This window comes from Engraulis encrasicolus, chromosome 13, assembly GCF_034702125.1.
Source record: "Engraulis encrasicolus isolate BLACKSEA-1 chromosome 13, IST_EnEncr_1.0, whole genome shotgun sequence".
In the NCBI taxonomy this organism is placed as follows: Eukaryota; Metazoa; Chordata; class Actinopteri; order Clupeiformes; family Engraulidae; genus Engraulis; species Engraulis encrasicolus.
The window spans coordinates 34,169,749-34,183,810 of record NC_085869.1 but is presented as its reverse complement, the minus strand read 5'-3'; the positions used below and the strand labels follow the sequence as shown (position 1 = coordinate 34,183,810).

The 14,062-nt window shown below is 45.6% G+C and overlaps 1 protein-coding gene across 1 annotated transcript in view; it reads left to right on the top strand.

Moving 5' to 3' along the window:
- The window catches only part of ttll4 (tubulin tyrosine ligase-like family, member 4), a 49,483-nt gene extending 39,481 nt beyond the window's left edge, over nt 1-10,002 (top strand). Inside the window, exons 11-19 of the mRNA XM_063213776.1 lie at nt 726-848; nt 1,319-1,417; nt 2,072-2,206; nt 2,725-2,865; nt 3,311-3,407; nt 6,422-6,632; nt 7,632-7,702; nt 8,137-8,219; nt 8,519-10,002. Of these exons, the coding sequence (XP_063069846.1) occupies nt 726-848; nt 1,319-1,417; nt 2,072-2,206; nt 2,725-2,865; nt 3,311-3,407; nt 6,422-6,632; nt 7,632-7,702; nt 8,137-8,219; nt 8,519-8,852 (1,294 nt within the window). The 3' untranslated portion in view covers nt 8,853-10,002. The remainder of the gene's footprint in view (nt 1-725; nt 849-1,318; nt 1,418-2,071; nt 2,207-2,724; nt 2,866-3,310; nt 3,408-6,421; nt 6,633-7,631; nt 7,703-8,136; nt 8,220-8,518) is intronic.
- The last annotated feature ends 4,060 nt before the right edge of the window (nt 10,003-14,062 follow it).

Sequence of the window (14,062 nt, the reverse complement as noted above, 5' to 3'; positions counted from 1 at the left end):
AAATTGATAAAATTACTATCACGATATAAACGATACTGGAGAAAGGTCACGATATACACTTTTATATCACGATAGCGATACATATCGTCATATTGCTCAGCCCTAGATACTATGCACTAAAGACGTCAGTGCACTGTGCACTGACTGTCAGTGCACTGACACTAGTGCGTGATTTCAGACATAGCCAGTGAGTCACTCTCTCAGACACAGACATGCACACTAACAATAGCAATTAAAGGGACAGTTTGGTCAATTTCAACATGCAGTTGTAATGCTCACTACCCTGGACTTGTCAGTGCCTGAGATTTTTTTTTCTTCTTCTTCAGCCGTTTCCGAGATCCTGGTCATTGTAATGGGGGCAGCTCTTTGTTTACATTTCAAAAAAACATTTTTATTTATTCCCAAAAACATCCAAAAGGTTATAAAACATCAGCAGACAACTAGCAAACAGCAGTACCTTTTGGGAAAATATTTGGAGTTGGCCTATGTTTCATTTTTTAAAAATGTAAACAAACGCTGCCCCCATTAGAATTGCTCATATCTCGGAAAGGGCTGAGCCGAAAAATGTGGCATCACCAGGTACTGACAAGTCAAGGGTAGCGTGAGCAATACAACTGCATGTTGAAATTGACCAAACTATCCCTTTAAGCTGTTTCTTGTGCATACACGCATGGGCTCTAACTCGTCCTTGATGTGTTTGTGTTTGTGTGTGTTTTGTGTTCCAGGTACTCGTCCTCCATGAAGAGTCTGGGTAACAAGTTCATGCACCTGACCAACTACAGCGTCAACAAGAAGAACTCTGAGTACCAAAGCAACAGTGACGACAAGGCATGCCAGGGGCACAAGTGGTGAGCAGACACGCACGCACGCACGCACGCACGCACGCACGCACGCACGCACGCCCACACCCACACACACACACACACACACACACACACACACACACTCAGAGTACCAGAGCAATAGTGATGACAAGGCATGTCAGGGCCACACATTCTGAAGACTATGTGTCTGTGTTGGTGGGTAGTGGGTACTCTCTGACTGCCAACGGGCCTGGCTCTTTGGTGTAGTGGTCAGGGACCCAGATTTGTTCACACATTGATCAGACCACTGCTGCCCATGTTGTTGAGGGCTCTGTAGCAGTTCATAATTGTGGTGGTGTTGGTGATGATGGTGTTGGTGATGATGGTGATGATGATGGTGTTGGTGGTGATGGTGATGATGATGATGATGATGATGGTGTTGGTGATGATGGTGATGATGATGATGATGATGATGATGGTGGTGATGGTGGTGATTATGTTCATGTTCGCTGCAGGGCTTTGAAGGCTCTGTGGCAGTTCCTGGGCTCCAAGGGAGTCAACACCAACCACATCTGGGAGAAGATCAAAGACATTGTCATCAAAACAATCATTGCGTAAGTCACACACACACACGCGCGCAGGGTTTCTTTCTTATCTTTAAGGTTAGAGACTTTTGCGCATGTTGATATCTGTACAAACGCAAGGCAATCACACACACACACACACACACACACACACACACACACACACACACACACACACATACACACACACATACATACACACACATACGTACACAGGGTTTCCTTCTTATGTACAAGGTCAGAGATATTTATGCACGCTGACTGGCATACTGAGTACAAATTGAAGATGCACGTAAACCCACACGCACGTTAAGGTACGCGTGCCAGCTGGTCTCCAGTCAGTATCAGCACTGCTCACACACTTCCTGTCTTCAAAAGAAGGACACTTCTCCCTATCAAGGAAATCACTCTTATCAAGTACTGTGCTTGCGTGTGTGTGTAGAACGGAGACGAAAATGCATGTCTGCACATGTTAACGCGTGTGGGTGTTTACAGGTATGAGACGTATATGAACTCGCTGGAGAAGATGCATATGTGAACATTAACCCGTGTGTGTGTGTGTGTGTGTGTGTGTGTGTGTGTGTGTGTGTGTGTGTGTGTGTGTGTGTGTGTGTGTGTGTGTGTGTGTGTGTGTGTGTGTGTGTGTGTGTGTGTGTGTGTGTGTGTGTGTGTGTGTGTACACAGGTCTGAGACGTATGTCAACTCGCTGGTGAAGATGCATGTGCGCTCGGCCTACAGCTGCCACGAGCTGTTCGGGTTCGACATCATGCTGGACGAGAAACTCAAGCCCTGGGTGCTCGAGGTCAACATCTCACCCAGGTAGAGAGACACACACACACACTCTCTCTCTCTCTCTCTCTCTCTCTGACTCTCAAGCTTTCTCTCTCTCTCACACACACACACACACACAGTAGTGTTGTGTAGTGCCTAAAAGAACAAGCAAAACTCCCAATGGCAGTTAAATTGTATTTCAATAGAATATGTCTGGATGTGTGTGTGTGTGTGTGTGTGTGTGTGTGTGTGTGTGTGTGTGTGTGTGTGTGTGTGTGTGTGTGTGTGTGTGTGTGTGTGTGTGTGTGTGTGTGTGTGTGTGTGTGTGTGTGTGTGTGTGTGTGTGTGTGTGTGTGTAGCCTACACTCCCAACATGGCGCTGGACGTGGCTATTAACGGCCAGATGGGGCTTGATGTGTATTATACTACTATATTGTATGTATACTGTATTAACGTGTGTGTGTGTGTGTGTGTGTGTGTGTGTGTGTGTGTGTGTGTGTGTGTGTGTGTGTGTGTGTGTGTGTGTGTGTGTGTGTGTGTGTGTGTGTGTGTGTGTGTGTGTGTAGTCTGCACTCCAACACGGCGCTGGACGTGGCTATTAAGGGCCAGATGGTTCGTGATGTGTTGAACTTGGCCGGCTTCCTCCTGCCCCAGAGAGAAGACGTCCAGGCAGCCAGCGGCAGTAGCACCAGCAGCTCAACTAGCAGGTAAGTTGCACACACACACACACACACACACACACACACACACACACACACACACACACACGGCTAGCAGCAGTAGCAGCAACTCAACTAACAGGTTAGTTATTCACACACACGCACACACACACACACACACACACACACACACACACACACACACACACACACACACACACACACACATAGTACCAGCAGCACCTCAACTAGTAGGTCAGTCACGCTTACACCTGTAGCTCAGGTCAGTCACGCTTACACCTGTAGCTCAGTCACACAATACAACCATCTCCACCGCCACTAAACCCTCAAAACCCTCAATATCTACTAACAGTGATTTTACTTGGTTTGCTATGGTATGTTGCTGGTGTGTGATGCTGATTGATTGTGTTTATGATAATAATAATAAGTGTGTGTGTGTGCGCGCGTGCGCGTGTGTGTGTGTGTTCTGTAGTTTGTGTGGAGGAAGTCGAGAGCGCTGCAAGCCGGAGCTGTCAACAGACGAGAAAGTCAAGAGAGCCTTCTACCTCAGCCAGCGATTTGCAGATCAGGTACATACACACACACCACACACACACACACACACACACCTGTACATGCATGCATGCACACACACACACACACACACACACACACACACACACACACACACACACACACACACACACACACACACACACACACACACGTATCATTGCACGCAAGGACATGCTCACACGCAAGCGTTATCAAAAACTGAGTTGCTCCTGCCTCAGCTCCTGATCAGCTGCGGTTGGCTTATGTGTCAGGAAGAGAGAAGTGTTACAAAATAAGAGAAATGTTCATATCCGAAACTGAGCAGAATTATGAATGATCTTTGCCCTGCAGTTGTTTGTCGATTTTGAAACTGCAAAAGTTAAGCTCAATTATAGATTGAAGGAAAGGACAATTCTGTGAAGGAGAGAGACACACACACGCGCACACACACACACACACACACACGCACACACACTCAAAGCTGTCTAAAGAGTCCTAACCTCATTTTACTCCTCTCTTTGCGTCAGTTTGAGGTCAGGTGTCAATTAGTGACGTTTTGTTGACTTTCTTTTTTATCTGCGTTTTTCCCCGACTAGTAGAAGTAGCGCTCTTCAGCAGAAGAGCATCCTGAATGTCTGAGTCAACGCACGCCTGGCCTGCTTTCACTTTTTCACAGCACAGCACTTCTCGCTCTCGCTCTCTCTCGCTTTTTCGCTCTCTCTCACTCTCTCTCACTCTCTCTCACTCGCTCCCCATCTCTGATTTTTTTCTTACTGGCTTTGGCTTTACATACGGTTCTAGCAAAATAATTTTAGCATGGGCCTTCAATGGCTGAAAAACAAATAAATACACACACACACACACACACACACACACGCGCGCGCGCAGAGAGAGAGTTATATGCTCACTTGATTGTCCATGTTTAGTAGTTCTAAAAACTTTTGCACAAAATTTAGGTGCACCCAAATGTTTTCACCACCCCATACACACACGCACCTCAGCTTCAAAAAATAATCATTAAAAATAAGAATAATAACAATAATAATAATAATATCAATATAATTATCATTAATATTATTTTCTTTTTTTGTTAAAGACCTGGAGCCTTCCATATGCTATAGGCTAGTCTTCCAAATGTGCTCCTTATAAAAGACATAACAGTATGCTACCTAACTACCACATCTTGGCTACAAGCACGGCTCTGCATTAATACCACCCAGCCAACCGGCTAAATGCTGGTGAAATTTCAGTTTGGCTGGTAGAAAAGACCAGCTTAGTAGCCCTTTGGTCAGTATGTGTTTGACTAGTAAGATTAACTTACCAGCCATTTTGGCTGGTGATGATTTAAAAACCTAATTTAGAGCCCTGGCTTTAATTTTCTACAATAAGGCTACACACATGACACAAGCACAGAGTTCCAATAGATAGATAGATAGATAGATATTTTTACAAACCCTGTTAAAATGTCATGATTTGAGGTGGGGCATAGAGAGACATTATTGTGTTTGAGTACCAGCTCGACATAGCCTACATTTCCTTACGCATTGCATGGAACACATAAACAACCTCCAGAAACCTTGCCTGTGCCATAATTGCAAAACATTCCGTGCGATATGCATTTTGAAGATTGTCAAACCGAAACTGCCAATATCTACTCTCGCTGAATGTTTGTGTAACTGAATTCATTTCGAGTTGTAGCTCCTCTGGCATTCTAACTCTGAGAACAACTGTCAGGTTTGGCCAAATCGCCGTGGGCCAGTGCTGTAGGTTCTGCTGTGCCTGCTGCGCGCAGATCCTCCCTCTCTTAAAGGGGCCGCAGCTCTTTTTAACAGTCAGTGGCAGATTCTCTCTCTCTCGCTCTCTCTCTGTCTCTCTCTGTCTCTCTCTCTCTCTCTCTCTCTCTCTGTCTCTCTCTCTGCCCATTAGAAATACTGAATTGTTGAGGTATAGATCGATCTGTATTTGCCTCTACAACTTATAGCGCTGTTCATTTTGAAATTTCAGTATTTCATAACTGTAAATGCTTCTTAACATATTCGACACACTTTACAAATAGCCTATTGCAGTGATTTTTTTCATCACCAAGTATCAAGATGACCATTTTTTTGAAAATGAGATGCATTTTGGAAAAAAGTGTTTTTCGGCATTATTTCGCTAGCGTGCCTATTCTGAATGAGCCATTTTGATATAGATTAATCTTGATTAATTTCATAATTACAGTGAGATTAATCTAGATTAAAAATTTTATCTATGCCCCCCCCCTAATATATATCTCTATCTAGCTCTTTCTCTCTCTCGCTCGCTCGCTCGCGCGCGCGCGCTGTCTCAAGGTGCATGAACGATGCCTTGCCGACAGATAGGCAGTATGGAGTCGCTATCAAAAAACTATCTCACAGAAGTCCCGACAGACTAGTGTGTCATCTGTTGTTTGGCCAGCTCTGCACGCGGCTGAAACGGGCCATTATCCGCGCACCTGTCTGCGTTTTTGTGTGGCTACCGTATGTTTAATAGCCTATATCCTCAAGTCATTTCGTTTTTTTCCCGTGATTGTGACTCTCTCGTGTTTAATATATCCTCAAGGTATTTCGTTTTTTTACTGTGATTGTAACCATCTCGCCCGTTGCAACACTCCCCTGGTTGAGAACACAAACTCGCTGGCAGGCACATGTCGAACATTCTATTCTGAAACGTTGGGCTGCCTGTCAGCGAGGAAGGGGCAGAAGTTGGAGTTGAAGGAATGACCGTGTTGACGCGTTTTATTGTGTGATGATGGGCCACTACTGCAGAATGCCTATTAATTTTATGTCCATTAAAACGGGTGTTTAGCATTGCCAATTGATTTTGTTCTACTGATGGCTGGTCGCACCGGTGCGCCTAAAAATATTTTTTGGGCGCACTATTGAAAAAAACTGTGCTGTGTGTGTGTTCTATGCATCGGGGCTAGAGGTGTTTAACGTGTGTGTGTTTGTAAGAGTGTGTGCGCCGGTGTTATATCGCCAGTGCAGGAGTTGTTTAACCTGTGTCTATGTCTGCGTGTCCGTGTGTTCAGGAGTTCTATGCGTCAGTGCTGGAGGTGCTGACCCCAGACGAGGTGCGTGTGCTGTGTGAGACGGAGGACGAGCGGTGTAGGCGGGGCCAGTTCCAGCGTATCTTCCCCTCCCCCACCTCTGCGCGCTACCTGCGCTTCTTCGAGCACCCGCGCTACCTCAACATCCTGCTGCACCAGTGGGAACACAAGTACTGGAACAACAGGGACAAAGGTATACAGCGCCAGACAAGATACCACTTAAAATTCATCATTTTTTTTCTGATTGTACTATCCATGTGTTTGAGTAAAACGAACATTGTTATGTCATTCTATAAACTACTGACATTTCCTCCAAATTTCTGTCATTTGGGCCATTTATTTGCAGAAAAAGACGAGCGGTCAAATAATTTTTACATTGGAGCTGTCTTTTTCTGTTACTGCAGGTCTTACAAATAAATCCACCTATATAAAGTCAAAAGGGTGCCTGGGCTTACAAAGTCCCATTTTTACATTTTAAGTTGTTATAATACAACTGTATAAATCTACTCTTGAGAATTTTGGCCTGGAATACTGTAAGAGGTCTGTATATTTGCGGGAAAACAAATTGTGCTGCTGTGCGACTGTATTATGAAACCACAGCAAGTTACCATGAGCTGTAATTGGGGTGCCCACATTTATTTATACCGTGTAGTGTACAGGCACTGACACAACAGGGCCAAAGTGGTGTGTGTTTGCGTGTGCACGCACATCTTGAGCTTTAATAGGATTTTAGTTGTCCTGTGTCCTATGTGTGTGTACATACATGTGCGTGTATGTCGTGTCTCTTCAAGCCTCTTCTTGTTTAACGTTAAACTACTGTGTGTGTGTGTGTGTGTGTGTGTGTGTGTGTGTGTGTGTGTGTGTGTGTGTGTGTGTGTGTGTGTGTGTGTGTGTGTGTGTGTGTGTGTGTGTGTGTGTGTGTGTGAGAGAGAGAGAGAGACGTTATTTGCATGTTGCATGTTGACTCAGCAGCTGTGTTTGTTTTGTGCAGTCAGCCGTTACAGGTCCCCTCTAACACAAACATTACGTTAGGCAGTTACATGCTTTCCTACCGGTCACTTGACTAACGTGTGGGTGGGTGTTTCTGTGTGCGTGCGTGCGTGCGTGCGTGCGTGCGTGCGTGCGTGTGTGTGTGTGTGTGTGTGTGTGTGTGTGTGTGTGTGTGTGTGTGTGTGTGTGTGTGTGTGTGTAGGTATTGACGTGCTGAGGAACCTGTGTCAGAAGGGAGTTCACCTGGGCAACCTCTCCGACACAGTCCATCATGTGAGTACAGCAGCATCATCAGACACTTCACATACACACACACCTGAGTGAGCAGTGCATCATCCCCCTAACGCACACACACATACACACACACACACACACACACTACAAACATGACCTGTAAACTCTTAATTGCATTGAAGCCTCACCCTACACACACACGCACGCACAAGGCTGTCACTAAGAGGCTCTTTTACATGTTTCCTTTGTACTTCAGTTTAGTGGTTCCCCAGTACTGAGTTACCCAGTACTTTTTCTTTTGACTGGAAACATTTTTTTTTTCCAATTATTTATTCATGTTTTTATTTTAAAGCTTTTTTAGTTTTTTACTCAACAGGGAACTGCATAAAGACACTAACTTCATGCCACTTAATGTTTTCCTCTTCTGAGTTGAGCTTTTCTAACATGTTTCTCTTGTGTGTGTTTGCATGCAGTGGTCCTCCAAGTCCTACACTGGGCACGTGCGAAGTGACCTAAACAGCAACCCCACCACCAAGCGGGAGCTGACCAAGTCATGGTATGCTGTGTAACACGCATACGCACACACACACACACACACAGGTCAATGATGGGTTTTTTTTTAGACCCCTAGAACCTTCTGTAATGAGCTACATTGACAAATATTACATCTGTAAACTTTGTGTGGTCTTGATCAGGGCCTAATTTCTCTCTCTCTCTCTCTCTCTCTCTCTCTCTCTCTCTCTCTCTCTCTCTCTCTCTCTCTCTCTCTCTCTCTCTCTCTCTCTCTCTCTCTCTCTCTCTCTCTCTCTCTCTCTCTCTCTCTCTCTCTCTCTCTCCCTCTCTCCCTCCCTGTAGTGTGTTGGTGGGCCAGAGTGTGTCCTCCTCAGCTGGTGCTGATGCTGATGGTGATGCGGATGTGGATGCTGCTGTCTCCTCTACTGCTGCTCTCCACCTCCTCTCTGCCTCCACCTCCTCCTCCTCCTCCTCCAGCATGGCCGCCACTCTGGACTCTACCAGCACCACCCCCACACCCAGCCCATCCCCATCCCCCTCCCCCTCCCCGTCCCTCAGCCCCACGCTGAGTCCCACCCCCACCCCCACTACCTCCCTCAGCCCCACGCCCACCCCTACCACCTCTCTCAGCCCCAGCCCCAGCCCCAGCCCCTGCCTGCCCAGCGACGGCCTGTGAGCCGCAGGTGTGGATGTGGGAATTGGGTAGCTGGGTGGATCGGATGGCCTAGCGCTGGCTACTTGCCTGGTGGGCGGGCTGGTCAGCTGAAGGGTACTGTGTTCCTGATGTTGGGGGGCTGCATCTGTGCTCAATAGAGCTGCTTAGAGCAGATCAGTCAGACTACTGCAGTGTCATATCAATGCTGGCCACAGGGGGGCACTGTGATGTTCTCTAAAGCCTTAACTCCTCCATGGGTGACGCCAGGCCTTTAGCTGTTGAATTTGTTAAGATTTTTTTTCTTTTTTCTTTTATTATGATTATTATTGTTTCTGAAAGATTCAGGGTCTTCCCGGTAACATTGTGTTGCTAACATTCGAGCACAGGCACACAAACCGACAGATGCGCTCAGCACGTGGTCTCAGGGTTCTGTTGTGGGGAGGGACAGGAGGCAGTGGGTGTCTGCACAGGCGTGTGTGTGTGTGTGTGTGTGTGTGTGTGTGTGTGTGTGTGTGTGCGTGCGTGCGTGTGTGTGTGTGTGTGGTTTGCCGAGTTGGAGGTACTAGCACATTAGTGAGAGAGAAAAGCAGGGCGTGTGGTGTGGGGCGTTTGTCTTCTCCACTCTGCCCAGCTATTAGAGAAGGGGGACACTCAGTCATAGGTTTACACCGCCTTAAGCATATTACTGGCCAAATCTTAACGTCTTTTTCAAATGCCTTTTGTATTACAACATATTTAAAAGAAAAAAGTGCTATTGCTAATTTTGCCACCTTCCTCCTAATAGATTTCAGAAGTAGATAGTGTGTTGGGGCTGTGTGTGGTGTGGGTGTGTTCGTGTTTCAGTGAAGGGGGAGTTATATGAGGTCACAGGACCAGATTTGCAAAGCACCTCATTGGTGGAGAAGGGAGCACACACGCACACACCCCCACCAACCGCCATGTCTCTTTACCATAAGCATGAGCCAATCAGAATCCTCCGTGTGGTTTGTTTACATTGGAGCTCCGCCCCTGTGGATGGATCTGCGAAGTCTCTGTGGCTATAGTGGCGTCTCCGTAGAAAACACGCTAAGTAAATAAATAAATACTTCACATAATTATATCCCTGTTTGTTGGGGAACGGCACCGGTTTCATAACCTTGAACATGTTCTAATAAAAGTTTTTTTTCCAGAATCGATGTTTGGGATTTTAATCCTTTTACATGTTTTGTTTTTACTGAGAATGCAGTCTTTTTATGACACAGAGTTCAGTCTAATTGCTGCTGCCTAGTATTTTCACATTAAAATAGAATTTGAAATAAAGTCTTATGTTTATGTTTTTCTTTCTGTGTGTGTACTACGAACAAACATGAGCCGTATGCGGTGTAAGACGGACAGAGCTGTAGAGAAAGGCGCTTGTGTTGGTATTCACATTAGCATAACTGGCTTTCTGATGACCTTGCTGAACCATAAACAACAGTGAGGGATGGACCTAACTGTGGGTGTGTGAACCGGCCACACTTGCTCTGTTTGTACTGTACAGGGGCCAATACTACAAAGCTGGCTCAGGATAAGTTAGGTTAAGTTAAGAGGTAAATCATCTAATAGAAGAGCCTTTCTTAAGAAAATGAGGACTCCAGGCTCTTCTATTAGATGATTTACCTCTTAATCTTAATTTATCCTGAACCAGCGTTGTAGTATAGGCCCCAGTAGTTGATGTTTTCAAACCCAAGAAGTGCTTAAAAATGGCAACTAATGTGTGAAGCTAGCGTGACATCCACAGTAATAACAGAGACAATTGATGAGGTAGACTCACTATTCAAAAAGTGTTTCTTCCAGGATCCACCTGATGTAAAGTTGTAGTGCGATCTTCTGGAAGCCATGCCCATGTATGAGACGAGAATGAATGGAGTTCAATGGGAATTTCGCGGCCATCTTGGTCATATTAAAGAAAGTAGAATATCTGAGAAAGCTCTGATTGGTCTGGTGGCTATTTTAGCCAGTAAGCTTGCAGTCCCACCAAGTTGGCAAATGCAGGGAAGTGAAAAATTAATGGCCTAAACATGAAAATTGAGTAGCCTAAATTCTACTCCAATTTCCAGTCATAAACCTCATCAATAAATCAAACTATGATTGATATTGTAAAAGAGACTGAATTAGTAGTTGGCGATCTCAAGCGACTTCCATCTCTGAACATTCTCATACATCTCAGATGCTTTTTCCAAGCAGATCATGCAAAACAGCATAATTGGGCAGAAAACCACCCAAACAGGCAACACCGTGTGTGAGTCAGACAGAGTGAGTGAGAACCTCCCTCCAGACTGCTTCCACCCCTCTGGGCTGTGCTCCAGGACTGCACCATCAGCTGTTCCCAGCCTGCTCCGCTATGGTAGTGTCCAGGGTCACTGACAGCTTGTGCCGGGCCCAGAACAAAGTCATCTGTCATCAATATAATGAAGACCCAAATTCTGGGCCCCCTTTTTCCCTGTGTCCGACTACTGACCCCTTTCTTCCCCACTGTCAGCCTCCCTGATGGTGGTGTCGGTCTTGCTGACAGATGAGCAGTGCTGAGGAGGAGGCCAGGACTAGCCAGCAACAGCCAGACCTGCCCGCCCTGGACCCTGGCCCCTGTCCGCTCATAACCCCTTGGCAGGCCTGCCAACGGGGGCATAAACAGGTTAGTTGTCCTGGGCGCAGGGAGGTGAGTGACTAGTGGTGTGCATTGGCACTACCCTTACGATTCAATTCGATTACGGCAGGGGTTCCCAAACTTTTTTCCCCGCGCACCCCCTGAGCGAATATTTTGGTGTGCTGATGGCCGCGCAAGTATGGATTCACTGCTCATTCACTGCATATTAAGCACAGTCGTTTTTGGGGAATCCTCTACAATGCACCATACAATTAAAAACTACTTAATGTTCATTAATACTGGATTAAAACTACCATATCCACCATTGCTCTATTCAGGTCGCCCACCCCCTTAACCCCCAGGGGTGCACGCATCCCAATTTGGGAAACCCTGGATTACGGAATGCTGGAGGTTTGAATTCGATTCGATTCGATGCGATTCGATCCGATTCAATTCTACAATGCATTACATTTCTACTGAAAGCAAAGCAAATGTTTCATCAGTCATGATGAGGCAATACAAGTAGTCAGATACTGAGCAACAATTTATTGGCTGTTTTTTGTATCAGTCTTGCAATGCTTTGAAGTGATTTTATTTAATTTAACATTCATTTGCTCCCGAAATATCCACGGAATTAATTGAAACTTAAAAGAAGTGCCGCATCGATTCTGGAACTTGCCGCATTGAATTGGATCGTCCATGTCCCGCATTGCATTGCATCGCCGAATCGGTTATTGTTGACACCACTATGAGGGACCCACTTTGTTTCCTTATTTACTGTACATTGCATTTATTTATTGAGAGAAGGGGGCCCTTTCAAATTTTGTTCCCAGCCTGTCCTGTCCTGACCAGTCTGCTTCTATCCTCTGACATGGGCATACTAGAGCTGACATACATCTACTGTGCTGTGAGAACATAGAGCCATATAGACGTACTACAGCTGTGGGAACATACACTCACCGGCCACTTTATTAGGAACACCTCTCTAGTGCTGGATTGGACTGCCTTTTGCCTTCAGAACTGCCTTAACTGCCTGCAACAATACTCGGGTAGGCTGTGACATTCCAACAAAGATACATTGGTACTAATTGGCCCAAACTCTGGTAAGAAAATATCTTTATGCCACTTGTTCCCAAACCTTTTCAGCGGGGACCCCCTTTTGGGCTTCAGAATATTTTTGCAACCCCATCCCCCACCCCTACATTATTAGGTACAATGGAGTAAGTGGTGTAGCACCACCATGAATGTACTGTTACTTATTGACACTTCTGATCCTGTGCAAGAGTGTGTGGGAACATTCAGTAAGGTATTGGTAACATTGGGGAACATGCAGTAAGATATTGGGAACATTGGGCTGCCAAGAGGAAATGAACCAGCCACACAGGCACAGACACATGTAGCCTATTCATGTTATTTTGGTGTGTGTGTGTGTGTGTGTGTGTGTGTGTGTGTGTGTGTGTGTGTGTGTGTGTGTGTGTGTGTGTGTGTGTGTGTGTGTGTGTGTGTGTGTGTGTGTGTGTGTGTGTGTGTGTGTGTTCATGTATTTGCCCCGGGCCAGGTCAGCTATATATAACCCAGCTAGCTGCGTCCCTCGATCTCCATGTTGAAATTCTATCCCCCACCCCCCACCCCAACACACACACACACACACACACACACACACACACACACACACACACACACACACACACACACACACACACACACACACACATACACACAGCAGCGGCAGTGAGCGAGGCCAAAACACACTTGTCCTAAAGAGGAGGTGAGTCAGGGGTTTACAAGAACATGGTCAGCAGAGACGACGCCAAATCATTAGGCAATTACATGCCACCGCCGGCGCCTACTAAATAATATAAGCCTATTGTATGGGCATGACTGGAGCTTCATTCACACACACGGATAGAGATACACACAGACAGACAGACAGACAGACAGACAGACAAAGGGCATCGTTTTGTTTGGTAAATCTTTCGTCAGTAGCTCACTGCAGGGTCAGTTGCATCATGCCTTGGTCTTGCTCCTCGTTGTATGCCAGAAATCTCTCAAGCTCTCCCCGCTCACTTTTATTTTACTGCATGATATCTCGTCAGTTCATATTTGATTGCCACATACAGTATATTTTTTTATTTGTTTATTATTTGTTACTAAAGCGCTTTGAACTTTTTTTTTTTATAAAATGGATTTACGTACCTTGGGCAGCCCCGGCCTAATGGTTAGTGGTCTTAAGATCAGAGGGTTGGCAGTTTGAATCCCATCCATAACTCTCCCTACACCTCCATCTATGGCTGAAGTGCCCTTGAGCAAGGCACCTAACTAATCCCACTCTGCTCCAATACCATACTGTAAAATAACTGTAAATCGCTTTGGATTAAAGCGGCAGCTAAGTGGAATGTCGTGCAATTCTGTAATCTAAAATCGTACCTTCCCTTGCCTGAAGAAACTCAGATTACTTTGAGCACGATGTGGGATTGATGAATATTAATATTATTTAATGTTGATGATATGGATTGATAAATAATTACATTTCCCGGGATTTGATTCATGTCATTTTCTGATAAATAAAAAAAAATACTGCACATTAACATAGGCCCTGCTATCTTAGGCTCCAACCTTGTGGCAC